Below are 27,352 nucleotides of genomic sequence, written 5' to 3'. Positions count from 1 at the left end.
TGGTGCATGTTTCAGCCAAAGAAACAGCCTTACTTTCTTGTAGTAGTTTGCCCACTACTGGGGCACATCTTATTACACTTAGATCTCCTTGGCACAGCCTTCAGCTGTGGAGGAGGCTCAGCATATTTTTTACAGACTAAAAAAATAACCACACAACAATGTGAATGTACTTAATGCTACTGAAGCATACTCCTGAAATGGTTAAAATGATAAATTTATGTTATGTATAGTTTAACACACACACACACACACACACACACACACACCCAACAAATCTTCATATGCGTAAATTTACAAACTGGTAGAATTTTGGAGCGGGATTCCTCAGTTCATCTCTCAATGTCAACTCTGAAGATGTCCAGGTTGGCTATGAGAGGATGCGACATCCTAGCGTTAGCCAGTCTCTTCCTGGTCCTTCTTGTCTTGCAGGTGAGGCTCCGGGGGTCAGGAGAAAGTCTTCTCTGTCTCTTGCTCATTAGTGCAGAGGAGAGGTAAGGTATGTGGGGGTCGGTAGAGGGTGGGTTCTTACGTGATGAGAGGCCACTGTGCAGAAGCCACGCTTTCCGCTTTTCTTCTTCCATCCCGGGGCGGAAGTGGGGAAGAGCTGCATTCTAAAGGTTCTGTTGCAGAATTTAAAGGATCCTGGGCATTTGGCAGCTCCACTCAGCCGCCCTTAGGCGGCAATCAGCAGGTCGAGAGCGGGGCTGGAATGAAACTGTTTGGATGTCAAAGACAGGAGCCGAAAGTTGCAAAAACTCTGCCCAGGCTTCTGCTATGGATCAACTTTCCAGGGTCTACGACGAACAGTTCTCAGGAGCTGTCTCCTGAGATAGCGGTGGTGCATCCTCTTCCGACTCGTGGCTTTGTTCTTTCTCCACGCCGGCCCAGCCCAGCGCCCCTGCACTCTCGGTCACGGCACCTGTCCTGCACGCCGCCCGCTGCCGGGGATGCAGGAGCGGCCGCTGCCGCCGCGGGGCCTGCTCCGCCAGGCACATGCGCAGTGGCGACGCCGACCGGCGCCCTCAGTCTCCTCCTCCGCCGCCTCCCGGTTCCGCAGTCACTTCCTGCAGCTGTTTCCCTGTGGGTCGCGTTGGACTGACTTTTGACAGTCAGCCTTCGGCTGAGGAGCGGGTTCGGCGGCCTCCAGCCGAGAAAGTTGCTCCGAGGAGAGGCGGAGTCGGGCCGGGCCGAGGCGGACGCGCAGGGTGGGCGTCCCGGGCGGACGGCGCCTTGACCGCCGGCGCGTCCCGGGGGTTCCGGTAAGTGCGGGCGACGGGGAGCCTCGGGGCATTTCGGACGAAGCCGGGGGCGCCGGGACTGGCGGTTCCTCTGGGATGCTGTTTCCACCTGTCCTCCACGTGACAGGGCGTGCGCTGCCTTTATTTATCTGTTTGTTTGTTTGAAGCACTTCACGTGCACCATTTGGATCCTCTGTGCGCGCGGCTGCCTTGGCCCTTGCACTGGCACCCGCCCCGTGGGGGTCTGGGGATTCCATCGTTCGTGATGGCATCTTTACGGGATGGAGGTGCGTGTGTGCGTGCGTGTGTGTGTGTGTGTGTGCGCGTGTGCGCGCTCGCTCGAGTGTATGCGTGCGCATCTAAAGGTATATGTGGGCGATGCTGAAGTATCTATAGCTGTGATTTCAACAGGATTAGGAACCGTCGTAGCTGAGACTGGAAAACATTCACCAATTCACCAAGGCCTCTTGCTCCCCAGTTTCCTGCGTTCTTTCCAGTCTTCCTTGTGTAATATACCTTGCCTCAGCTGATTATTTTTCTTTTTCTCCCTTTCATTCCTTCTTGCTGCGTTCTGATGACCAGAGTAAGGCTTGCAGTCTTTCTTTTATTTCCAGAATTCCCAATTACAGACTTCCCTAGTTTGCTGAGGTGTCAGTAACCTGTTTCTTTTATCTTTCCTCTTCTCTTTCCTCTGTAGATTTCTCCAAATGGGAAAGCGACAGTCTTTAATTCAGTGTGTGAAGAGTAGGCCCCAGTCCAATCATGAAAACTAAGTATGCTATGATAATTCGTTTTCTTTCAGCAGGGTACATCGTGAAGCTTTGATTTTCTTTAATGTCCTCTCACCCCCTTCCCAAACCAGGACATTAACCACTATAAAGTCTGCATTTCTGCCACTGCAGGCATCCAATTGAATGGTTTTTAAGACGTGAGCAATATTTATTTATATCAGCCTTCAATTTAGTCTCTTAAACTAATGCAACAGTTGAAAGGATCCGAGTCGCATATGCTTTGGGTCTCTATTTCCACCGTTTATGTATTCACTGAATACTTGGTTTTATTTATTTTAGAGTTATATTTTATGCTAATTTTTGTTTTCAAATGTGTGAATACCTGATGTAACTGCCACATATAGGTCTTTTTGGGGAGCTGACATCATGTTGATTGTTACATGCAACAGAAGAAATAATTTTGGAATATCTGGTTAGCTATTCCTTAAAAATTAGAAAGATAAAATGTGATAAGGGTTAAGTCTGTACTTGGCAAGAATTTTTTCTTCAATCCAGGGAATTTTATCACCTTTGGTAGGGGGCCTTTTGTACCTTTGTGCTTTGAGAAGGCCTTTATTTTGATGGAAACTTGTAGGTAAGGCAGGGGGGGAACAGATGCTGGAATTTCCTCAAGTGGGAGTGAGCTTTCATAAAACAAGTCCAGACATGTCTAGGCAATTGGTAGCATTTGATTTTCGCTTTATATTGCTAATTTCCTTTATTCAGAAGTTTTGACACTTTTTTCCACCTTTTCTCTTACGAACAAGCAGCATGTTTGTGGCAATGTGGCATCAGTATAACTCTGTATAGGTAGTATGTATAGTCTTTTAACATTATGAATTATAATAATTAGGTAGTTAAACTTTTTAAAAAGCTGTTCTTTGTCTTCTTAGTTTCCCTTTTTTAAATGTCCATATTCGTCTTTGCTTTCTAGATGTCTTTGCTTGATTTAATTGAGAGAAATACCATTATAGAGAACCTGACTTTTTAAAGTTCTCAATCTGTATTGCTTTCCTTTATGTTACCAGAGCTATGGGCAATGTACTAATGCTTAAAAATCAAATGATGTTATTTTTCTAAATATTATGATTAATGAGAAGTATTGTTAAATGCTGTGACTGATAATTTATGCACTTTGCCCTTAATTACATTATTTCCCTATCACACTTATTTCCTTTGCTGCCTCCAGACTCTGAATTTAGTACAAAAGTTGTTACTTGATTGCAATTTCCAGGTACAGTGTAGTTATCAAATGTGGTAAAACAGACTTTTAACTTTTCAAAATTTACTTGATTCATTTTAGTAAACCCATTATTATTGCCATAATGTACACATGTCCATTGCAGAAGGAAAATTTCAGCAGCTTAAAATAGCCATATTCTATTAACTAAGAGAAGAGACTTTAATAGTATTGAGAGACTGGAAGGAATTGTAGATTTTGAAATAAGGATTCTGATTTGGGTTAATTAGAATCTTGGGAACTCAAAGAGTGTACTGTGGTTCATTTTGAGATACTCAGAGTTAGAAGATGCCACCAGGGTGGAAGCAGAAGAAATCATGAATAAAGATCGAAGAAGAAATGGAACATATTGGTTCTTTTCTGAGGGAAATAGAATAGAAACTATCAGTTATTTAATAAGAAGAGGGAAAGAAATAGCCTAAAGACTGAGGAACTGGAATTATATTGGTGTTTATGGTAGTGTGATCCATTACTCCATTGAACATTTACTTGATACCTTGTTTTGTAGAGGCAGTTTGCCTTTAGAAGGAGAGAAGATGTTTTATAGGGGACTCATGAATATAGTCTCAGGTTAAGTGAGGAGGGATCATAAACTCAAGGGCCTACCGGGAGAAGGCAAGTAACACAAGTACAGGCAGCAGGCTGAGTTGGGACTGAGGTGGCCTGGAGAAGGCAGGCCTGGCTACAGGGGACAGTGCCTCTGAACACTGACTAGCGTTGCCAGATTATTCTTTTAGCAAGAGAAGTCATGAATCTCTTGATTTTTAAATGTTGGTAACTAATTCAATTAAAAAATGAAAGCAAAACCAAACACTGTATATCTCAAGCAGCATATCTGTGCCCTTATGTGGCCCATAGGCCATCTGTTTGCAACCTTTGCTGTAAGGAATTATTGGCTCAACTACTTAAATATTGCCAGTTGATCAGAAGGAACACTTTGATTTATTTGCCACATTTTAATTTGGGGTTATTCCTAGAGTTCCATCATATTTTAGCTAATTCTAGAAGTGTTTTAAGGATTCTGAGGTGATACGCTTTCATTTTTTTTGATGTTGTTTGGACGGAAAAGAAATATTTGCTAAGATATTTAGCTAGTGGTGTTTTTGTCTATGCGTGATTACCATCGAGAGTGTTTAAGTGTAAGTGTGCCTGAGGGAAGAGGTCTGGACTAGGTGACCTTTGATGTCCATTTCAGCCATGTGACCTTTAGATTTAATTAGCCATGGATGCAATGCTATTAATGTTCATGGGCCAGAGGGATAGCAGTTGGAGCTGTGCCAAGGAAAATAAAGCCAAATCTATAAAACCATTCTCAGTGGAAGAGCATTGGGTCAATGTGAATTAACAGACAGGGGAAGTCTGCTAGATAAAGCAAAAGGAAAGAAGTCCTAAAGATGGTTTGGAGAAGTAGAGGAAAGGGTCAGAAGGTGCTGTCATTTACATGTATTGCTGAGGTCTCATTTTTAAGTATTTCTTTTGTGTTGATTCAGATTTGAAGACCCGGCTTCTCATCGCCAACTGGATTATGCCCAAGGCTCTACTACCCAATGATCCTCTTGCAACACGCCGGCCTTCCTCTGCCTAAGCGGTCCTCATCCTCTCCTCCTATGTCAGTAGCCACTAGGTCTACAGGAACCTTGCAGCTTCCACCACAGAAGCCTTTTGGGCAGGAGACTTCCTTGCCTCTGGCAGGGGAAGAAGAGTTACCTAAGGGAGGGGAGCAAGACTCTGCCCTGGAGGAGCTATGTAAGCCTCTGTACTGCAAACTCTGCAATGTCACCTTGAACTCTGCGCAGCAAGCCCAGGCGCATTATCAGGTAAGGGAAGAAAAGAAAATCGGCATTTAGTGAGATGAACATTTCAGGCTCTGGCTGTGTAGTGGTTGCCTATCCAGATATGATCACTTGTGCCTAGAAAAAGAAGATGGATTAGAGAATGATCATTAGTTTGTTTGACTAAAAGCATAATGTTCCTACTTTAAAAATAATTATCATTTTTCTTACAGTGGGTCTTAACCTCCTATACTAAGCTGTGTGGCATTTGTTAGCTTACCAGTCTTTGTAGGCAGATGTGATGCTGGTGTTCCAACCCATGGTGCTAAAAAGGACAGGTGTTCAAAATGTGATTTACTAAACTCAGTTTAGTGTAAAATTGTTCAGAAGCTAATACAATTTGCATCAGTTCAAGGTGATTTCTATGTATGACTCTTACACTTTCATTTTTGACTTCTAACTCTTCCTATGTGTCCTGTGACTGTTAAGGAAAACATGGGCATCTTTTTGTAGTGAGAATAAAATGACATGGGAGTATAGAGCCCTTTATTCATAGTATGCATATTCCAATTCCTTTTAGCTTGTTCATGTGAACGAGATACTTATTTTTAAGATTTAAAGCTTTCACTTCCACATAGAATTGCTAGTGGAAAGGATCTTTTTAAAGGGTCCTTTACCTGAGAACAAATGAAAAATTAAATTTTGGCTAGAAAGAGAGGGTACAGTATTTCTTTTTATTTTAGATTATCTTCTGTATAAAATTGTATCATTTCCTTTTTGGAGAAAAGAAACCTGGAAATAATTGAAACCAACCCCCACTGAATGAAGGGATGTCTTCTGGGTCATTAATGATTTGACTGTTATCTGCATGAATATTTCTAGTAATAAGACAATATGGTAGAAAACTTTTGTAAAGGTACTTCTTCTATCATGCCACTATAACTGGCACTACCTTGAAGTTTTTGTTTACTCTGGGTATAAGTCTTTTTTGTTTTGATCACAAAGAGTGGTAACTGCGTCACTTTGTGATAGTCTGTCAGAAGTACTTTGTTGGTGAATTTTTTCCCTGGGATTTAGGGGAAGAAATGATGTGTTACTTCCCCGGAGTTCCCTTTGGCTTTGTTTTACCCTCAGGTGCAGAGAGTTGAGTTAGTTATATCTCAGATCTTAGCACATGTCATCATTGGTTCATAAAGGCCTCTTCTGGTTTTATTTTACATTTTTCCCCCTTCCCGAGTCCCTCCTCTCATCTCCTCTGCGTGCGAGTCCCCACTACAATGGTTTGATACAGGCTCTTCCTTTGCCTGTCTTTACAAATCAAGTAGAGTCTGTTAGGATGATTAATCTCAAACCCAAGACTCTTTGTGTGCTTTCTTCATCATTTATTCCTGTGCAATGTTCAGTTTTGTGACCTAAGACTCACTTTGAAAAATTAAGCCTGGGTTCTAAAGTTTTGATTTTTTAGCTGTATAAAGCTCCTAATAAATCGTTAACTTGGGAGCAAACCCACTTGCATGCTATACTCATACATAATTACATTTTAAAGAGGAGAAGTTTACTTTTATGAGGGGAAACTTGGGCATTGTGTAATTTTAATATGTGTGTGCATGGATTAGACATATACCTCCTGTCTTTTTTTCTCCTAGTACCACTTTGTGACTTTATAGATAATGATGGATGCTTCTGGTCATGCACAGGGAGAATTCAGTTTGATGCAAGATCATTGGATTGTAAGGCTTAAACTAGATAAGAAACAGAATCAACATCTATTTGTTTTTTTTTCTTTTATTGTACATTTTTGCGTGTGTTTGCTCTAAACTTTTTAGTTGACAGGATTAGTAATTATACTTAATTTCAGCTCCCTCAGTGATACAGTGAATAAATAAATGAGAAAATATAAGAAAAGGGAAATAAAATTACTTTTAAAAATTAGGTATATTACTCAATAATCAGAATTTTTAGGTGAAAAAGTTGGAGGAGAAGGGTCACTTGTTGTAGGAGACAATTTAAGCAGACAAAAATTAGTTGAAAGAGAAAGAAAGAAGAGGCAAGTGGATATTAAGAAAGTAGAACCTAATGAAAAATGAAAAGTTTGGGTTTAATAAAGCATATTTCTAAAAGCTTAGAAGCAAATATTTGAATGAGACCAACATTACTGATAACTCTTAAAAGAAGGAGAATTTTTTTTAGATTGCCAAGCCAAAGTATTTAATGTATAAAAGTACAGAACAATTTCATTAGGGTAGCATAGAAGAGATCTAATCTTAGAAGTGAAATCTGAATTTCAGTAAGATAAAAATGGTCAAAATGAGAGTGTGGATCAAAGCGTAGGTTAGAATAATAAACAATCAGAACATGAACATAACCTAGAGGTGGGTAAACCAACATAGAAGGAAAGCATAGAAGTGTTAGCCTGAAAGATGCGTCAGAAAGGACATAAATATGCAGTCATAAAAGAAAGGCTATTAAAGACAAGGGTAAGACCAATGAATAAGGCTTATCAAGCATCCGGAATAGGCAGAATGGCAGTGACTGTAGACTAATAAAACAAAGTGGTTTAGGATTAAGTGAGATAATGGATGTAAAGTTTTGTCTCAAGGCTAAAAACCAACTTTGTAATTTTTAATGCAGTGTGATACCAAGACTGCAAATTCATTATTTTGGTTATGTGTGAGAGAAAAGGGGTCACTGGTACCTGTTTGTGAGCTAGAAACACATTTGGGTGAACTGAGAAATCACTGTGATTACATTACTCAAAACTTTTTCGTCAGTTGGTGCCATTGTTGAAATCACAAAGTTTCAAATTGCCCAGGGTATTGTAAACAACCATGGTTACACTAGAATCTGACCGTATCATGTTCCAGTAATCCAGGACAAGTGGTGGAAACTTTTCAATAAATACTTCCCTTTAAGCTCACTACCATTTTCCCTGACAACCCGGTGTTGCCAATCTGGGGCTACCTTTGCGATGACCAATGTGTGTCTGTAGTCATCACAGATTCAGTTTTATTCCCGGGACTTTTTTTTTTTCACCCCTCCCCTGTTCCCAGGACTTTTTAACTTGGTCAGTTGGCTTCAAAACATCCTCAGCTGTTATTTTATTTTTAATGAGGCTATCTCATTTTACAGTCTCAAAAATATGGTTTTGGCTATAACTTAATTTAAAATCAGATCTTTGGAGAACTATGTCTTCATTTCATTAAAATCTGTCTGCAGGCTTCAGGTTACTTAGGGCAAGCCTGGCGTGGAGTAACATAGCACTGTTTCATCAGCATAAATGCCCACAGGAAGAACTGTTTTAAGATGGAAGGTTATTAACAGAAATAATAAAAGCAAATAGCATGGGTAAATTTTGCTAAGGGATCCAGGTTAAAGTCACCAATTTATCCGCTAATTTGCATATACGTTTTAAAAATAACTAGTTACTGGAAGTACATTTCTAAAATTTGTCATAAACAGATTTCTATTTGTAATATTTAGTAGCAAAATAACAACCTACCATATTAATTAGATTAATTAGAAAGAGAGACAGAACACAGCTAAAAAAAGAAGTTCTAGAATTATGATGTTGAATGTAGTGGTCTTAATTCATAACGAAGAGAATGCAATTAGATTTTTCCCAAAATTTAAAGCACTGATTTGGGTACATAAATTTTAACATCGATCACTCAGGCTTGGATGGCATGATCAGTTACTCTAATCTAGCCAGTTTTTAAAATTTTCATTACTCATTTTATAAATGAGTAAAACTTTGCCCTCCTTGGTCATTCTCCAAATATCCTTTTCTGAATCCAGACACCAACTTATATTAAAGGATTCTCATAAAGAATAATTCAATCAACAGAAGAGGTAATATAAAATGATTCTCAAATGTAAAAGTGTTTTCAACCATAGTATGAGGCCTGTCATCTTAGTCTATTTATTTAATAATAAGTACTTGTTGGTTCTCTTGTTTTGCTGTTTGAAACGACCAGTTCTGTAAGCTTTTCCATCTCCTGCTTTGGTCACAATTAGAGGACAGATCTCTCTGTGATCCTGCTATTAGCTGGATCTTACCAGCTTTCTGACTGTGTCTGAGTCCACCCCTACTTCATTTCTTCTTATTTTAGAAGAATAAATATCTCTTCTTTTGTCCAAGTTGGTTCTTCACCCTGTACTCTGGATTTCTTTTTTAATTGAAACATAATTGATTATACATATTTGTAGGGTATGGAGTTGAATATCAAAACCTGTGTACAATATGTGATGATTAAATTAGGATAATTAGTATATTCATCATTACAAAAATGTAATCATTCTTTGTGACTCTTTACCAATTTCTCACTATGTACTCTGGATTTCATCACCTGTCATCGCCTCTTCATCCTTGTCAAATTAAAAGCACGCTCAGATCTCTTCCATATAAATAGAAATAGCAACCCCAATCTTCCCTTTACTTTCCGTCTGTCTTGTTAGCAACCTTTCTCCTCTTCTCTCCTGTCCTTAGAGTTCTGCTGGGTATAATTGTCCTCATCAGGTCTTCATTTCCCAGCCTACTGCACTCTGGTTTCCATTATAGTATTCTACTGAAATGGTCTTTTCCAGGTCTTACTGAACGGTCTTACTGAAATTTTGCAAGGCAAATTTAATTCTTTCTCACTTGACCACTTTGTAACATTTGTCGCTGGTAACAACTTTCTCCTTAAAAAATCTAAAAATGTTTTCCTTTAAAATAATGCCTTTGGGACAGTAATTACTTGCTCTCCCTTCCACCCATTTCTTACCTTTTCTTTCTTCTCCATTCTCTTCTCTTTTCTTCCTCCCAACTTGGGCTGGCTAGAGTTTTACTTTGACGCTGTCAAGATTGATCACATTTTTGTCTATTCTGTAATCAAATTAACTTTTCCATGCTCTATTTTCAGGTTGATTCTAATTGTTGAGAATTGACTTTCAGCTTTTGCATCATTATGATTATGGAAATATTGTTCATGGCAGAGCTGTTTCCTACCCTATGTTTTCAGTGTCATGATCCCATGCTACTTAAAAGAGATGTTCAAATGGGTAACCCTTTGAATGTCACCAATTTGCTCAAAATCATGTCCAGTTTAGTTTGCTTTATATGCGGATTATAGCTTTGAAATAGCTTTTTGTTTTTTCTTGGGTTTTTGATGCTTTTTTAAAAACAGGGAGAAGAATCTTACACCTTTAAAAAATCTAGTATATTCTTAACCCTTCTTTTTATTGCTTATGATCCATTTCATTTGTCTTTGTGAAACCCTCTGATTTCCTGTTTTAATTTGGATGAGCTGTTCCATATTTGGATGATGACTTCATTGTGTAGCTTTTTGTATTTTTTAAAGTTTTAAGTCTCTTTTCTTCTTTTCCCCTCTTTTTTTCTGGATTATGTTTATCATATCCTAATTCCTTCCCCCACCCTACCTAAAACCTATCCACTGTATGGAATCCCCCTTTCATCCTAGATCCCTCTGTCTTCTTGCTCCATTTTCCACTGGTTGCCCTCTGAGTTCGCTGCATAGGTGTCAACTTTGGACTTCTCTTCCTTGCTCTCTGGGTTGGGCTACTGTTTTCTAAACATACATGTTTTCTTTTTTCTTGTTTTTTAAAAATCTTGTTTTGTTGGAGTACACTTTCACACTACTTGAAAGAAGAAAGGATAATTATAAATGTATGTTACAACACATCTCTCTCTTTAAAATAAAATGAGGGAGTAATGGGAAATAAATTTTCTGAGCCCTTGTATTTCTGAAAAATATGTTTGCATTGTGCCTTCATATTTGACAGTTTAGTTCCAGGTTGAAGTTATTTTTCCTTAGAATATTAAAGGCTGTATGCCATTGGTTTTCTGTTTTTGTTTTTAATCATCTAATGATGCTGAAGAGAAATCTTACTCTGATCTTATTCTTTCGTGGGTGATCTGCTTTAATTTTGTGACTTTTTTTTTTCCCTGGAAGCTTTTAGATTCTCCTTTTTATCCTAGGAGTCTGAAATTTCACAATGATTGATGTGTCTAGGTCTGGGTCTTTTTTCATTTGTCCTGGTCAGCACTAGTAGATCCTTTCTGTTTGTATACTTCTGTTTTCCCTGAGCTCTGAGGAATTGTCTTTGATGTTATTTCTTAGATGATACTCTACAGTTTTTCTCTCTCTTTCTAGAAATCCTGTTAGCTCTATTCTGGACCTGCTGGATTGATTCTTTTTTTTCTTCTTTCAGCTGTACTTAAGTGTAACTAATGGATTGGTTCTTTATATTGCTTGTCTCTTCTCTATTTTATCATTCCTTTATTTTAGTTTAAAAGGTGTTCTTGACTTCTCATCCTATGTTGATTATTTTTTTATTTTGATAATTGTATTTTTAATATTTGAGAATTTCTTTGTTACTGTTCTCTTTTCATAGCATCTGTTTTATACAATATTAGATGAGGACATGAAATTATGGACTTTGGGGTCACAGTAGCATTCCACTTGTAGTCATACTACTTACTAGATGTATGATGTTGGAAATATTTTCTAACCTCTCTCAGCCTCGTGAAGGTGATGATGATGATGATGATGATGATGATGGTACTAGAAACTAGACTCCTTATAATAATACCTGCAAGTTAGTATGTATAAGCCATTTAGAACAGTTCCTGCTACCTGAGATGGTCCTTAATAAAACTGAGGGGTACTAGTGTGTAGTAGAACCAGATTGTTGTCCCCAGTTATGACAAATACTTGTGGCTTTGGATAGTTTATTTTATTTTATTAACTTTATAGTTTGAATTATTTTAGATTTACAAAACAGTTCCAAAAATAGTACAAAGTATTTCTGTATACACCTCATCCAGATACCCAAACACTACAGTACAATTATCAAAATCAGGAAATTCACACTGATACAGTAAGATTATCTAATCCCCAAATTATTTACACTTCACCAATTGTCTACTAGTGACTTTTCTCTTGTTCCAGTATCCAGTCCAGGATGAAATTTTGCATGTAGTTTTCATGTCTTCTTTAATATGGATAGGTCCTTTTTTTTTCTTGCAATATTTGAAGAGTTGTTTTGTATGTGTCCCAAATTTGGGCTTGTTCTATGTTTGATTAAGAAGTTTTTGCAAGAATCCACAGAAGTGAAAACTGTGTTCTTATCAGTGCATCATATCAGAAAGGACATGACTTGAATATATTGCATCACTGGTGCTGTTAACTTTGATCACTTGTTTAAGGTGGTGCCTGCCAGGGTTTTCCTTCATAAAGTTTACGTTTTACTTTTTGTGTTGAATAGGTATCAAATGGGAGATAACTTGAGACTATGTGAATATTTTATTTCTTATCATATCCTTTGTTCAGTGATGATTCTATCCTGCAATGATTATTACTGTGGTGTTTGGCAAATGGTAATTTTTCTGTTTTAATCGTTCCTTCTACATTTATTAGTTGGAATTTTACTTTAAGGAAAAACTTTGCCCTTTCTCACATTTATTTATTTATTCAGTTATTTATTAATGTCATGGATTTATGGATTCTTATTTTATTCTAGGGATATAATCTATTACTGTCATTTATTTTGATGTTTAACGTGTCCTGGATTTGACCATTGTGAATTCCTTTATGCTGGTGCTTGTGTACTTTTGACATGTCTCCATATTTTTTTTGCATACTTCTTTACTTTTCTGGCAATACAAAATATTTGAGGATCTTCTTATACTTTCTTCATGCCAGCCATTTTTCAAGGAGTCTAATTTCTTTTATTGGAGAATGGTAGTTAGAAACCATTTTCTTTTGATCTAAGGTGTTCCTTTTGATCCGTGGAGGTCACTGTTTCTAGAACCTATCAGTGGACAGAGCTGGTAAATATATGTATGTACACACACATCTGTATCTATCTAAGTGCACACATAATAAAAACTGAGTTCAGACTGATAACTCCAATTTCAGGACAACACAACAGTGTTCATTGTAGCTTTCCATCTAATCTTACGTTTAACTTCTTTCTTTGATAGTGAGGAGCCTGGACTTTTGTTATTCAGAAAAAACACACATGAATGTGCACACACACACGCATGTGTGCTCACACACCCTCAGTGCACATAAAGTAGTTTGGGAATTGATAATCCATACTCCTGTGAAAAATAGACTTTCTAACTGGAGGATAATATTGGTGTGCTGTGTATTTTTTCTGTAGCGTTACAATGTATAGTCAAAATATTGTTTTCCAAAGTTCTTAGGTTACAAAGATGGGGCCTGCCAGGGTTCTCCTTGTAAAGGTGCTATGTTTTTGTGTGTGTTTAATAGGTATTATGTGAGAAGATACTTTGAGACTATGTGAATATGTGAGTAGTATTTTTCTCTCTTCCTCCTTTAGTGTGGTTATGGTATTCATTTTTTTTTTTTTCAATGTAATTAGGTTTGTTTGTTTCTATTTGAACACATTTTGGGTCCTCCCCCATCCTTATTGATTTTGATTCTTTTTCTAAGTCTGCAGGGTATTAATATAATTCTAAAAATTAGAACTATAAAAAGGTATATACTTAGAGGAGTGTCACATCTTACTGTCCCTTGTAGTCCACTCTTATTCCCTTAATATTTACACCTTTTAAAATGACTTTACTTTTTTGTGATTTTATGTTTTAGTATTTGGTTTGTCAGTTGTTAATGGCTTCCCAACTTTTGCCTATTGCAGAATCAATGAGCTAATTCTACTTCCCACTTTCTTTTTTTCTTCCCATTTTTGTTGCATTATTTCCACTGTGTCATAATTTGTGACATTCGAACACGAATCTTTCACTCTCATTTCCACCTTCAACTTAGTCTTTCTTCTATGGTTATATACATGAAGATACCATCAGCCCTTTTGCTGAAGTTTTCCCAGTCATTTCTTGGTCTGGATGAAGCTCTAATGGATTCCTTAAGAAGAACTTACAAGTACTGAATTTCCTAAGTTCTTGAATGTTTAAAATTGTTTTTTTCAATAGTGTTGACATTTAATACTGGCACTCTTGGCTGGATAGAAAATCCTTGATTCACACTTTAAGTTTTTTAAAAAAGTTGCCCCATTGTTTTCTTGTTTTGTATGTTGTGGATGCCATTAAAATTCTTTTGCCTTGGTCTGGCCCCATGGCTCACTCGGGAGAGTGCGGCGCACTGGTAGCGCCGAGGCCATGGGTTCGAATCCTATATAGGGATGGCTGGTGAGCTCACTGGCTGAGTGTGGTGTGGACCACACCAAGCCAGGGGTTGCGATCCCCTTACCGGTAAAAAAAAAAAAAAAAATTGTTTTGCATTTGTAAGTTATTTGATCTTTTTTTGCTTGGAGAGTTTGAAGGATTTTTTTCTTTTTTCTTTGAAGTCTTATATTTTTTCTAAGATATGCCCCAGATTTGATTGTTCCGGGTTAATTTTCCCATATACCTGATTTGCCTTTTCAATATGTAGATTCAGGTCTTCATTTATTTTTAGAAAATTTTCTTGGATTGTAGTTTTAAATATGAGTTTTATTTGATTGTTTTGTCTTTCTTCTTCAAATACTTCAGTTTTCCATAGTTATTCTTTCTTTCCTTGTCTTCCGTTTCCACTGCTTCCTCTCTGACCCTTTTAATTCAGTTTTTTAATTCTCTTTTATTTTCTTGATAGATTTTCTGCCTTTCTTTAACTCCACTTATTACTTTTCATTTGAGTATTCTCCCTTGGCACTTGTAATTTACTCTTCATTTTGCAGTGATATTCGTTTTCTTTTCTGAAGTTAATTATCATTCTTTTCATTTCTTAGTATGTTTTACCCATTTTTCTTTGTACATTTTGAATTTCTGATTCACAGTGATTTTTCATATTCTCAAATGACTGTTTGACTATATTTGATTTAATTTGGAGTGTTGTCTTAATGGTTCTCTACTGCTCCATGTTTTTTTTTGAAGGGGGGCGGGAAGATTTTGTTGAGATGTGTTGATATTTTGGTAGTAACTTTGTATAGACTTGATTAATTTTCTTCTCATTTTGTAATTTTTGGTGATTTATGAGATTCTTAATTCAATGGCAGCCTCTTCTATCACTGCATCAATGTCCAGTTTCTTTAATAATTTTTTTTTTTTTTTTGGTGGTCAAAGGAAACTTAGTATGTTCTCTGATTTTTGTTGTTGTCGTTGTTTGTTTTTGTCTTGCAGGACATTGAATTTTCCTATTTTGCTTTGTTTCCCTTCAATCATTCAGTTGCCAAATGGTATCTTTCCCTTTCAGTTTGCCTGTTCCTTCTCTAGAAACCCCTTTGAAGATAGCCGTTTTAAGTCATGTGTACATTTAAACTACTTTCTAGTAGTTGGTGCTCTGATCCACTAGGTCATGTTTTGGTATTTACAAACTTAGAGGGACTTTCTTTTTCTGGTAGTGGTTTTAGAACAATTTTAGGCCTGCTGCTAGCTCCACTCTTCTCTCTTTCCTGTGTTTTTTGTCAGACTGCTCTTGCTTACTGTGAAGGCTTGTGGCAGCATCTTGAGTGATTGCTTATTGATTGGCACTTGATATTTTTCTTTTCTACTTATAGTTATTTTGAAGTCTGGTCATTCTGTGCTTCTAATTATGTGGAGGGTATGGTTTTTGTGTAGTTTTATTTGTTTTTCTTATTATTCTGTGTTGTTTATAGATTATACATGTGGAGATGCAAGTCTAGGCAGATGCAAGTCTAGGCAGCCACTGCCTAGCCATCAGGAAGCTCTTGGGTAAGTTTTTAATCTCTGAGCTTAGTTTCCTCATATGTAAAATTGGGATAATAATTGTACCTACCTGATAGAGATTTCATGAATATTAAGTTAGATAATATTTATGAAGTGCTTAGAACACTGTCTGATACATAAGCGCTCAAAAATTATTAGTTGTCATTATTATCATTAGTATTATTAGGTTATGGATGCAGTATCTGCTTGAGTACTACTGGGGATGCTACTTTGGAAATGAAATACCTGATTCTACATAAAGTTGACCCCTTCTGTAGTGCTGTGTACCTCATCTGCCTTTCTTGGACTGTGCTCCTGTAGCCATGCCCTTTAGCTCCTGCATCATCTGTTCTTCTGTTATTAGTGATTTCCATCTGTTGTCATGCAAATAAACCTGAGTAAAACCCATCTTTAAAAGGAATCTTCCATTGACCCTATTTCCGCCTTTAACTATATACCCTACTTTTCTGCTCCGTGTCATAGTAGAACTCTTCCATATAGTTGCCTGTACTGGTTGTTTACTTTTACTGGTTGTTTATTTTTGTATCTCCTATTATTTCATTAAACCATGCCACATGACCTTTTGATCTCGTAACCTTTCTACTGAAGTGATTCTTACCAAGGCCAGTCTTAACCTGTGTCTTTTTGAATCCAAGCATCATTTCTCTGTCCTCGCTTTACTCAGCCCTACAGTAGCTTTTGACCTGGTGAGTCGCTCCCTTTTTTGACTATTGTTTTAAATGATTATGAAAAAAAAGACATAAAAAAAACCCAAAAAATTTAATGAATATTTGTTTTTGCCATCTAGTTTAAAGAGTAAAATCATTAATTCAACTGAAGTCCTCATGTATCCTCTCTTTTGCTCTACATGTAGCCACTATACTGAATTGGTATTTTGTTACCACACTTTTTTTGTACTTTTGCTCCATGTGAGTTTGCCAATATAATATGTGGTGTTATTTCATATTTTTAAACCCCATGTTAAAAATTTTTCTTATGTATCTTCTTTTGAAACATGTTCTTTTTATTCAACATTTTGTTATTAGAATCATTCATGTTGCCATGCATGGCCCTAGAATATTTACTTTCACTACTATATAGTATTTCCTTATATGAATAGACTACAATTTATCTCTTATCCTGAAGATGGATGCTTAAGTTATTTCCACTTTTCTGCTGTTACAGTCTTTCTCAGAATATTCTTAGAGATAACTTTTCATAAGTATGCGCCTGCTTGGTTATACCTAGAAGTAGAGTTCCTGGGTTATGATGTATCTAATTAGACTCTTTTCTTTTGAAATACCTTGTTCTAGGCTTCCTTGATACCACATTCACCTAGTTTTCATCATACTTCTTAGGCGAGCCATTCTCAGCCTCATGTTTTGGATTCTCATTCTTCACTACATTCTATATTGTAGTGTTAGGGTTTTGTCCTACCACTCTTTGTATCTTCTTGACTCTCTGCTGTATCTTCCCAGCTTCCAGCTTTGGTCTACTTTAACTTATCCTGCCATGCTGATGCCAGAATGATCTTTATCTAATACAATCCAATCATGTCACTGCTTTGCTTAAAGTCTCTCAAATCCTAGTTCTGTATCATTGACAAAACCATTAAGGATGGAGCCTCTCGTGTATCTTAACTCCTGCCTCTTCTCCAAAGGATGCTGAAGACCATCTCTCCTTGTGGCTCCTCTACATAGCAGGCTGGGCCTTTGCTCATGCCATTTCCTCGGTGCACAATTTTATTTTCCCCTCACTCCTTACTGCCCAGTAAAACTTTTACTGATTTAAAAAGATGACTCAATGTCCCCCTTTCAGGGAAGCCTTCCCTGACACATTCAGGCAAAAGAAATTCCCTCTCTATGTTCTCCTAGCAGTTTATTATTTCCATTATAATACTTGATTCATTTATCTAACAAATATTTGATTGCTTGCTGTATGCTAGAAACCATTACAGGTACTGGGGTAGAACAGTAAACAAGACAGACGGGGACCTTATTTTCAAAGAGTCTACATTCCAGAGGGGAGGAAAGAGAAAAAACAAGTAAACAAACAATATTCTTTCAGACAGTGATAAGTGATACTAAGGAAAACCAGACAGTGTGGCAATGTGATAGAAAATGTGTCTCTGTGTGGTGGGGGAGGTATGAGTGTGTCACTTGAGACTGAGTGAGTTGCTGTTTGAATTGAGACTTGAAGGATAAGAAGGCAGCAACTATGCAGAGATGTAAAAGGGCACATTCTAGGTAGAAGGAACAGTAAGTGCAAAGTCTCTGGAGCTAGAATGAGCTTGATATGGTGAAGGAACAGAAAGCAGGCCAGTGAGGCAGGAGCATATGAGCAGGGGAAGGAGTGCTGTATGGCATAAGTTCCGAGAGGTAAGTGCAGCCAGTTTGTGTAGGTAGGTGCAGCCAGTTCTAAGGCCTTACAGGTAAGATTTGCCAATTTTAGGCATAGTGGGAAGTCATTGGAAGATTTTAAGTGAGAGAGCAACATGATCTGATTTATGTCTAGAATGATCACTGTGGTTTATAATGAGAATTATAGGGAACAAAATGGAGATAAGAGATCAGTTATGAGTTGTTCCCTACTGTAAGTGAAAAATGTTGTTAGCTTGGATTATGGTGGTATTTGTAGTATCCATGGAGAAAAGTGAGATATATTTTGAAGTTGGGCTGACAAGACTTGCTGAAGGATTGTATGTTAGGTTTAGAGAGGTATGGAATCAAGGAAAAGACCAGTTGGCTTTTCTCGAATAATTGAGTGGATGGTGGTGCCATTTACTGACATGTGGATGACTAGTGGTGGCAGCGGTGATGGTGTGAAAGTTCTGGGGGAAAAGAACCAAAAGTTATATTAAGTTGGATGTATGGTTCTGAAGGTCAGGGCTGGAGATAGACAATTTTGGTAGTCACCAAATTACTTGTATTTTAAAGCTATGGGGCTGGGCAAATAGCCTAAAGTTGGAGTGTAGATGGAGAGAGAAGAGGGCCATGGGTGAGGCCTCAGGCATGTGGAGGTCAGAGCTCTGATAGAGGAGCAGAGGCAGGGAAGTAAGAGGGGGTCACAGATGACAGGAGGAGAAGTGTTTGAAGAAGGAGGGAGGGTCAACTGTGCAATGCTGCCTAGAGTTCAAGGAAGATAAGGCACAGATGTGAATGCTGGATTTGACTCTCTGGAGGTCACTGTGACCTTAGTAAGAACACCTTTAAAGCATTTGAGTGGGCAGAAGATGGAACTTAGTTCATTATTTTAACTGCTTTTGTATCTGTCTCCTCCTCTACACTGTGTGCTAGAGCTTAGTTTATTTCTAGGGCTTAGTATGTAGTAGGTGGTGAATGAATGGTTGCCTGCAGGTTTGAATTTTACAATACAGTTTAAAGAATATGTTGTTTTACCCTCATTTAGAATGCTTTTGGGGGCCGAACCAGCGGCTCACTCGGGAGAGTGCGGCGCTGGGAGCGCCAAGGCCGCAGGTTCGGACCCTATATAGGGATGGCTGGTGCGCTCACTGGCTGAGTGCGGTGCGGACCACACCAGGCCAAGGGTTGCGATCCCCTTACCGGTCACAAAAAAAAAAAAAAAAAAGAATGCCAATGACCATTGACCCTTGCCACCAGTTTGCATCAGTTCAAAGAATGTAATTATGTGAATAATAACTTAAACAAAACATGGCAAGAAAGGCAAATCCATTTTCATAGAGGTTCACAGTGCACCGTGAAGCTACTGTGCTGAAAAAGAACCATTCTTTGGATTTGGAAGTCCTGTCTCATTCTTTGGCTCCACTACTTAGCGCTTCTGAAGAGGTCTGGGGGCAAGTTCCCTGTACTCCCAGCATTGTAGTTCCTTGGCTGTTATATAAGGACAATTTTAACAAATTCCTTTTACAGGATTTTTGTGAGCAGCAAATGAGCTACTGCACATGAACATCCTTTGTAATAAAAAGACAGTCTGTAAGTGCTATTTTTGTAAAAATAATTGAATTATCCAATTTATTAGTGACTTATACAGTAGATTAGATCAGAGTCTCATGAAATTCATATTTAAGCAGTGGCATATAAATGGCAACAAGTTGGGGGAGGACACAGGTCACTGGAAAATGTGAAACTTTTTCAGAAACATATAGGAAATTAATTTCTTTTAGCATTTTTCTCTTATATTTCCCTGATAAATTTAATCATTCTTTTAGAACCAGTGAGTACTCTTCTACTTCAAGATCTAGCAGTCAAATGTAGCTACTGGTCTGTTTACCTCAGTGTGTGTATTTATGAAGGAATAAAATGTAGTCAGTATTCCTCATTTTTTTTTTAAAGTGAATACATTGATGAAATTGATTTGACAAATTTTCCTTATGGTGATTTCTCATTTTATTTTTACTTCTAGGGTAAAAATCATGGTAAGAAACTTCGAAATTACTATGCAGCAAATAGCTGTCCTCCTCCTGCCAGAATGAGCAATGTGGTGGAGCCTGCAGCTACTCCAGTTGTCCCAGTCCCTCCGCAGGTGAGATGAATGTGTCAGGGTGAAGCAGCTTTAGGGTGGGAGCTGTTGTGTGCACTAATGTTCATAAATGAAATTTGGTGTCCATGTGTCCATCAGGATACAGTTGGGCAGATTATCCTGAAAGGTACTACTTGGTACTTCTAACTCCTTGAACTATAGAGCTGGATTTAATGCATGCCAAAACCTGTGAACCTTGAGATTTCTCATTGGCTTTGGTTGTGATGCATGAAATGATGAAACAAATATTGTTACATAAGTCTTTCTGTATGCATTTCTCAAAATTCTGGGTTAAATGGCCCTGAATGTCTGGGCTAACCCCTGAATGAAAAGAGAGCTTTTAAAACGTTTATTTCTTTATTGCAGTTAATCCCATTTACCTTTTCTTTTGTCTTCCAGTTGCAGGATTAGTTTCTTGAGATTGTCCTTTACTTACCTCTATGCATAGAGCCTATATAAATGCTTTCTGGACTTTGCTATTATGAGACACACTTGAAAGCCAAGTTCTTTTCACTCTTTGGAAGATAAAGCAGGTGACATAGGCAAGATATTCCTGCATTTTAATAGCCTATGAAATATGGATTCTTTTCCTTAATCTATCTTTGAAGTATTATTTGTTCATAGAACAATACAGTGGTCATAAATAATAGTAACTATAATTACATGCTTACTATGCCAGGAACTGTGCTAAGTACTTTTCATGTGTTGTTTCATTCAAAGCTGAAACTAGGGTGAGGTGCGGGATGCCCTTGACGTGGACACAGAATTTATGGGGGAGCCAAAAACTCAAGATAAATATTAAATGCAATATTTAAAAAATTCAAAATTAATGTAAAAAATCAATGGTGAACAAAACATCAAAAACTTAAAGATAGGATAAGTATTGCTGGTTTTCCTTTCACCTCAGGCTGCGATATGACTTGGCATGGCACTGTTACTGATCTTGTCTTTATTTAAAATTTTGATATTTTGCTTATCATTAATTTTTTTTCAGTAGGTTTGATTTTTAAAAATATTTCATTAAAGTATTTTTTATCTTGATTACTGAGTTTTAATGCTCTCGTAAATTCTGTGCCCAAGGCTTTGTTCTAGTCCTGGGCCCTGACTTCATTTAATGCTTGCAACAACTTAAAGGTATCATCAGCCTTATTACTTAAAGCGTAATTCATGGGTCAGCAGCATAGGCCTCACTGGAAGTTTCTTAGAAGCTCAGGTAAGCTAAGTAACTTTCCACTGTTACACATTTTGTAAAGTGGTGGAGCAAGAATTTCTTCTGATCTTAGACCTTTGCTCCTAACCACCATGGTATAATTTTACTTTTCTGAGTGTCACTTTTTTAGTACTTAAAGTGTAGATAGCAATTCCAGCTGTTCCTCCTTCTTATGGACTTGTGGGAGAAATGAGTTGTGTTAAAAAGGGAAACAGAGGACGGGAAAATACCCAGAGAGATCTTCAGGTGGAATAGTTTGCCCATCCTTGGTTCCTGAAGGCTGCTCTAGAATTGGATAGCCCCCTCCTGCCGGGAATTGTTTTCAGTGGGCTCCACCCTCCTGGGCAAACAGCCAAAGCATGCCTTCATTACATAGCCCTTTGTGAATTTTGAAGACAGCTATCCTGTCCACAGAAAATCTTCCTTTCCAGGTGAAGCAACACTCTTTCCTTCAACTATTCTTCATATATGTAGTCTCCAGAATCTTTATCATATATATTATTCTCCTCTAGCCAAAATCTAGTTTGTCTTTTCTTGTTAACCCAGCAATATTTATTGAGTGCCTGCTATCTTCCAGGCACTGTGTTAGGTTTTTCTTAACATGTTGTTCCTCAAGCTGAATACAGTTGTCTGGATCTGCTGCTTATTTTTCCCTGATTATTTTATATCTGTAGCTAGTTTGTAGACTCCTTGAAGACAGGGGATCTTTTTAAAATACATGACTGTATGTCCCTTCTGGACTAGGCAGCAAAGCCAATAAACAGCATTCAGTAAATGCTTATCAAGAAATTCTGAGCAGACTTTACTCTTTCTGGTTATGTGATTTTAGTCCTTACTTGCTTATTTCTTTACCCATTGTTTACTGCCCTAAATCTTCCATGCATAAGTTTTTCAACTCACTTTTAAGATTTCTTTGATGGAGATAGCAACGAGCCATTCCCATTCGCTAATTAGATAGTAGGTGATTATAATGCAAAACCATGAAACCATGAATAAGTGTCTCTCAACCTTTTTTTTTTTCTTAAATGAATTATTTCCTTTCTTTATAAAGCTGAGTCCTTGTAGTCAGGCCATATCCTTTGATTATTTTTCAACTCTTAGAAGAACCTTTGAGGAGGAGGAGGAGGGAATAACCTCCATATTTTTTTAACCTGTTTCTTCTTGTGTCTTTGATGTCAGATGGGCTCCTTTAAACCAGGAGGCAGAGTGATCCTGGCCACAGAGAATGATTACTGTAAGCTCTGTGATGCCTCCTTTAGTTCTCCGGCTGTGGCCCAGGCTCACTATCAAGGGAAGAATCATGCCAAGAGGCTGCGGTTGGCGGAAGCTCAGAGTAACTCATTCTCGTAGGTATTGCCATTTTCTCTGAGGCCAGAGTGTTATGTGAGACTGACTGTAAAGAAAAAGAGTTGAAAGGTATCCTTGTTTAGAAATCTTACTCTTCTAAAATTTTTTCTCCAGGGAATCCTCAGAGGTGGGTCAACGGCGGGCCCGGAAAGATGGGAATGAATTTAAGATGATGCCTAATAGAAGAAATATGTATGCAGTACAGAATAATTCAGGTATCCTGTGTATTTCCACATACCTTGGCTACATTCTGCAAATAGTCTCCTTTATTTTTATTTCCTTTAATGGTAATAGATAGCCCTGAGAATTTGGGGTTAGTCATTGCTTTGTTGAATTGGTCTAGTGACTTTTCAGGCTGATGTTTATTTCAGGTCTTATTTATTCACTTCCTATTTAGTATATTATTTGTTTTTGTTATAAACCGTAGTCTGTGTCTTAGGTTCTCATCATGATCCCTTTATGTTTTTTCTGGTATTTGGCAGTGAGAAGTGTAAAATGCATTGTAAAAATGGGCTACTTGGTTTAAAGTTGCTCCACATTCAATTCCCATTTCTTGGGGGAAAGAAAAAAGATTATAGCAGTGGTTTTTAACAGGGTAGTGAATCAGAATCACCCAGGGAGTTTTTATAAAATGCACATGTCTGAACCATAACTTAGAGATTTTCAATCAGTGAATTTGGAGTGAGACCCAGATGTGTGTGTTTTGAAAATGCTTAGCTCAGTTGGTTAAAGCATGGTGTTATAACACCAAGATCAAGGGTTCGGATCCCTGTACTGGCCAGCCACCAGAAAAACAAAAGAAAAAAAGAAAATGCTTCTTTGGTGATTCTGATTTACACATTCAGTTGAGAAACACTAGTTTATAGAAATGTTTTCTGCTTTTTCTGATTATCTTCAGTAGGGAGAGTAGGACTGAGTAGTCCCTCATCCTTCCCCCTACCTCAGCCTCCAATACATACATACATACCAGAAGAAGTCATTTATGTGAACAGTAAATCAAACAAAAAAACAAAGGTAATTGAAGAGCAAGAGAAGCCTAAAGGAACATATAGAAAGTACAATGCAATATGACTAATAAAAGTCTAAACATATGTTAGTAATTATAGCAAATGTAAATTTACTAAAGTCCAGCTGAAATGAAGGGAGCTGGGATTCTTGTGTTAATATCAGATAAAATAAATTTTAGGATGAAGGTAGTATAGATTATATTATCTAACCAGAGTACAATTAAATGAGATGTCAATAATAAAAATATAAAAACAAATGAAATTTCTATTTGGGACTTTTACAATACTTCTAAATAAGTCATGGTCCAAAGAAGAAATCATACTAGAAATTAAAAATTCTTAGTACCAAACAGTAATGAAAATATCATATCAAAACTTGTAGAGTGCAGTGAAAGCAGTATTTTGAGAAAAGCATTAAATATTTATTACTGTAGTAAAAAGCAGAAAATTAATGAAGTAATGGTCTAGCTTAAGAAGTTAGTTATGTAAAAAGAAAAAAATAAAGTTATCAGTGATGTCACCAACATATCTGTATATGTCAGTCTGATCTCTTCATATATTACTTCTTTAAAATATAAATGGGATCATATTTTGTGATATTCTTGGCTTACTTAATAGCATATTATAATCATATTTCATATAGTTAAAAGAATTTTGTGTAGCATATTTAGTGACTGCATAGTTTTCCATTGCATTTGTTACCATAATTTTTCAAATTCTATTTTTGGATCTCCCCATCCCACCCAGATATTTACTTTTATAAAAACTGCTGAAATAAGTGTTGTTGCTGGTAAATCTCTGTGTAGGAATTCTTAATCTTAGGATAATTCTTAGAAGTAGAATTTTTGGATTAAAAGCATAATTATAAGACTTTTGACATAATGCTTAGAAATTTTTAAAAACTGTATCGACTTTTTAGAGACTTAGCTATTTAGATTTGGGGTTTGGCTCCACAGTATTCTCTTTCTGAGAACAGTTGGGGTAATCATTTTATCTTTTTAGATTGAACCTGTATAAAATTATAATTTTAAAAACCTATTAACTTCACATTCATTTAAAGCTAAGAATCTGTGAACTCTGTAATTTGAATATAGAATTACACATTACACTGGTAATTGGTCAGACCATCATTCACTTAGTGAATATTTTGAATGTTCTTTTTATCTCTTGCTTTAGCAGGTCCTTACTTCAATCCCCGCTCTCGGCAGAGAATTCCACGTGATTTAGCCATGTGTGTTACTCCAAGTGGCCAGTTTTACTGCTCAATGTGTAATGTTGGGGCTGGCGAAGAGGTGGAATTCCGGCAGCATTTAGAGAGCAAGCAACATAAAAGCAAGGTGTCTGAACAGCGGTATAGGAATGAGATGGAGAATCTGGGATATGTATAGTGATTGTTATATTCAGATAGAGCAGCTTGTCCTGCCTGTTGTTTGCCTTCTGTCAACTTGCCCTGCTTTGTGGTCCTTTTGATATGAGTATGTTCTTCTGCTTAGCATTAATACATGTAACCAACCTGCAGTGGTACTGTGAGATGTCAAAACTGGGGGTGGGCTGGGAGTGGGGGAGAACGTGCTTCTTAGGTCAAAATGCTTTTTCAGGTCAGTTGTGTTGAGCTACTTATAGCATGTGATCTACCTACCCCATCAGAAACAACTTTTTATCTTGGCCAAGTTCGTCAGCTAGTAGCCTGACCACTTACAGCTATGACTATTTAAAAATGTCATCTTCTTTGCAATTTTAGTTTTATGTACTGATAAATAAAGAATTGTATTAAGTTCTTACTTGAAATCACAGTAAAAACAGGTAAGCAGAGATTTCAGTTTCCCAAGGCTTCATTGGAACCACCACCTCAATGCATTGTCGGTGGGATACGCTATTAGAAACTGCATTAGAGTCATTCCCAGGACCTTTTTTCCTTGGATTGTTTTCCTCCATAATTGAAATGCAGGTTTTCTTGAATTCAGACACTTCCAATGTGCTTGTGTATTTAATAGCAGCTAAAGTTAATTTCCAATTGTAGATTTCACACATTTAGTTGATACCTTCTTTCCTCCTCTTTTATTCCCGCCACCCCCGCCCCAGTTGAATCAGCTTCTGTGACAGGCTCATTTTTATACCCCAGCTGTGCTATGGGTTTTCCAAGTCCCACGTTTGAATATCTAATGAGTTTAAGATGGATATGATTAAAAGAATTTTTTTTCACCTGGACTTAGGAAACGTAAAGATGTGTTATGTTTTTAAATTTAGAGTTACTTCATCATCGACAGTAACATAACACTTACATGATGGTCTTAACCATAAGTTCAGATCTCTTGGTATTTTGTTTTGGCACACTTTTTAGATAATCCAATCCTTACACTTTACTTACGTTCTTCCTGTCCTGCCGGTTTGTGGCTGTCCTGAAAAATACTACCACCTGCTGTTTATAAACAGCAGACATTTTTTGAAAAGCTAACCAAGTTTCAGTTTCATCATTTCGAGTAGAAAAATACATGAACTTTAGTTTTATTCTTTGTAATTTGGACTCCTTTAAAATATATTATAGATTACTTTGTTGTAATCTGATAATTACAACAGTATTATTATTATTATTATTTTTTGGTTTTTTAAAAATAAGGTTTAGTGTATGTCTAGATTAACTAATGGAGTATCCTGTGACCTTTCATTAACTGCATTGTGTCCATTACTGTACTTTACATGGCTAAGACTGGTGCTCACCCACACTTCTTTTGAAAGGCCACATTCACCAGGAAGTTTATGTTGAGCAGTATCTTTGCACTTTGCTCACTTCACATTTGATTGCTTATGTCACTAATTAAAACTCCTATTTTTCCTTGATAATTTTATAGGGAAATTGTTGGGGAAAAGGAAATTATAATTATAATCATCGTTCTTTTTCTGTAATACTTTGAAACAAATTTTGAATAATCTAGACCCATATTTAAAAATCAGGTTTGTGATTAACCTCTAGTTATCTACTACAGCGTCAAGGTGAAGTGGTGGTTTATGGAAAACTAGAATTATTTATTAATTTTTTTCTCTCCAAAACAGAAGAATGACATAATGATCTGTTGAGATTCTATTTAGACCTGTGACTCTTAATAACATAACCCTTTTTTCAGTAATCTATACAGTTGATTAGTTTAGGGCGATTTTGGGCTTATCTTATGGGCCAGTAGTTTACTCATTTTGCTGCTAAGTATATTTTTCTGGTAGATTTTAATATTATAGTGCTGGCCACTTGGTTCTATGATTACTTAAAAATCTCATTTTCTTTCTCTTTTTGTAGGTGTGTGTGTATACACATACTCCCATATATAAAACAGTTTTATGTGATACCATAGAAAACATTTCATTGAATCCTTCTTTCTGATAACATAAAAAGATTGTGGATAGGAATTTACATTTTGTAAAGGTGGCATTTGTCTACTTTTGGTTTTTCCTTTGGAAATAAAATTAAAGGAAAGGTTTCCCCCACTCTCCCCACTTAACACTTTCATTATATACATACAAAAAGCAGTGGACTTAAGGGCTTGATATTTTTTCAAGCCTTGTGTATTCAGGTTTCCAGTTTCCCAGTG

The 27,352-nt window shown here is 37.1% G+C and overlaps 1 protein-coding gene across 2 annotated transcripts; it reads left to right on the top strand.

The window, feature by feature from the left end:
- The first annotated feature begins 1,110 nt into the window (after positions 1–1,110).
- ZMAT3 (zinc finger matrin-type 3) lies at positions 1,111–26,290 on the top strand. Of its 2 annotated transcripts, none has more exons than XM_063100295.1 (6): positions 1,111–1,259; positions 4,739–5,065; positions 20,091–20,210; positions 22,597–22,763; positions 22,879–22,979; positions 24,951–26,290. In XM_063100295.1, the coding sequence occupies exons 2-6, from the start codon at positions 4,796–4,798 to the stop codon at positions 25,157–25,159; spliced, it is 867 nt and encodes a 288-aa protein (XP_062956365.1). In that variant the 5' UTR covers positions 1,111–1,259; positions 4,739–4,795; the 3' UTR covers positions 25,160–26,290. The 2 variants fall into 2 exon arrangements, with proteins under 2 accessions (XP_062956365.1, XP_062956358.1); XM_063100288.1 differs by having other exon boundaries at positions 24,948–26,290.
- The last annotated feature ends 1,062 nt before the right edge of the window (positions 26,291–27,352 follow it).

The sequence above is a fragment of the Cynocephalus volans genome, chromosome 1 (genome assembly GCF_027409185.1).
Source record: "Cynocephalus volans isolate mCynVol1 chromosome 1, mCynVol1.pri, whole genome shotgun sequence".
Taxonomy (NCBI): domain Eukaryota; kingdom Metazoa; phylum Chordata; class Mammalia; order Dermoptera; family Cynocephalidae; genus Cynocephalus; species Cynocephalus volans.
This window is presented reverse-complemented; position numbering and strand designations above follow the sequence as displayed.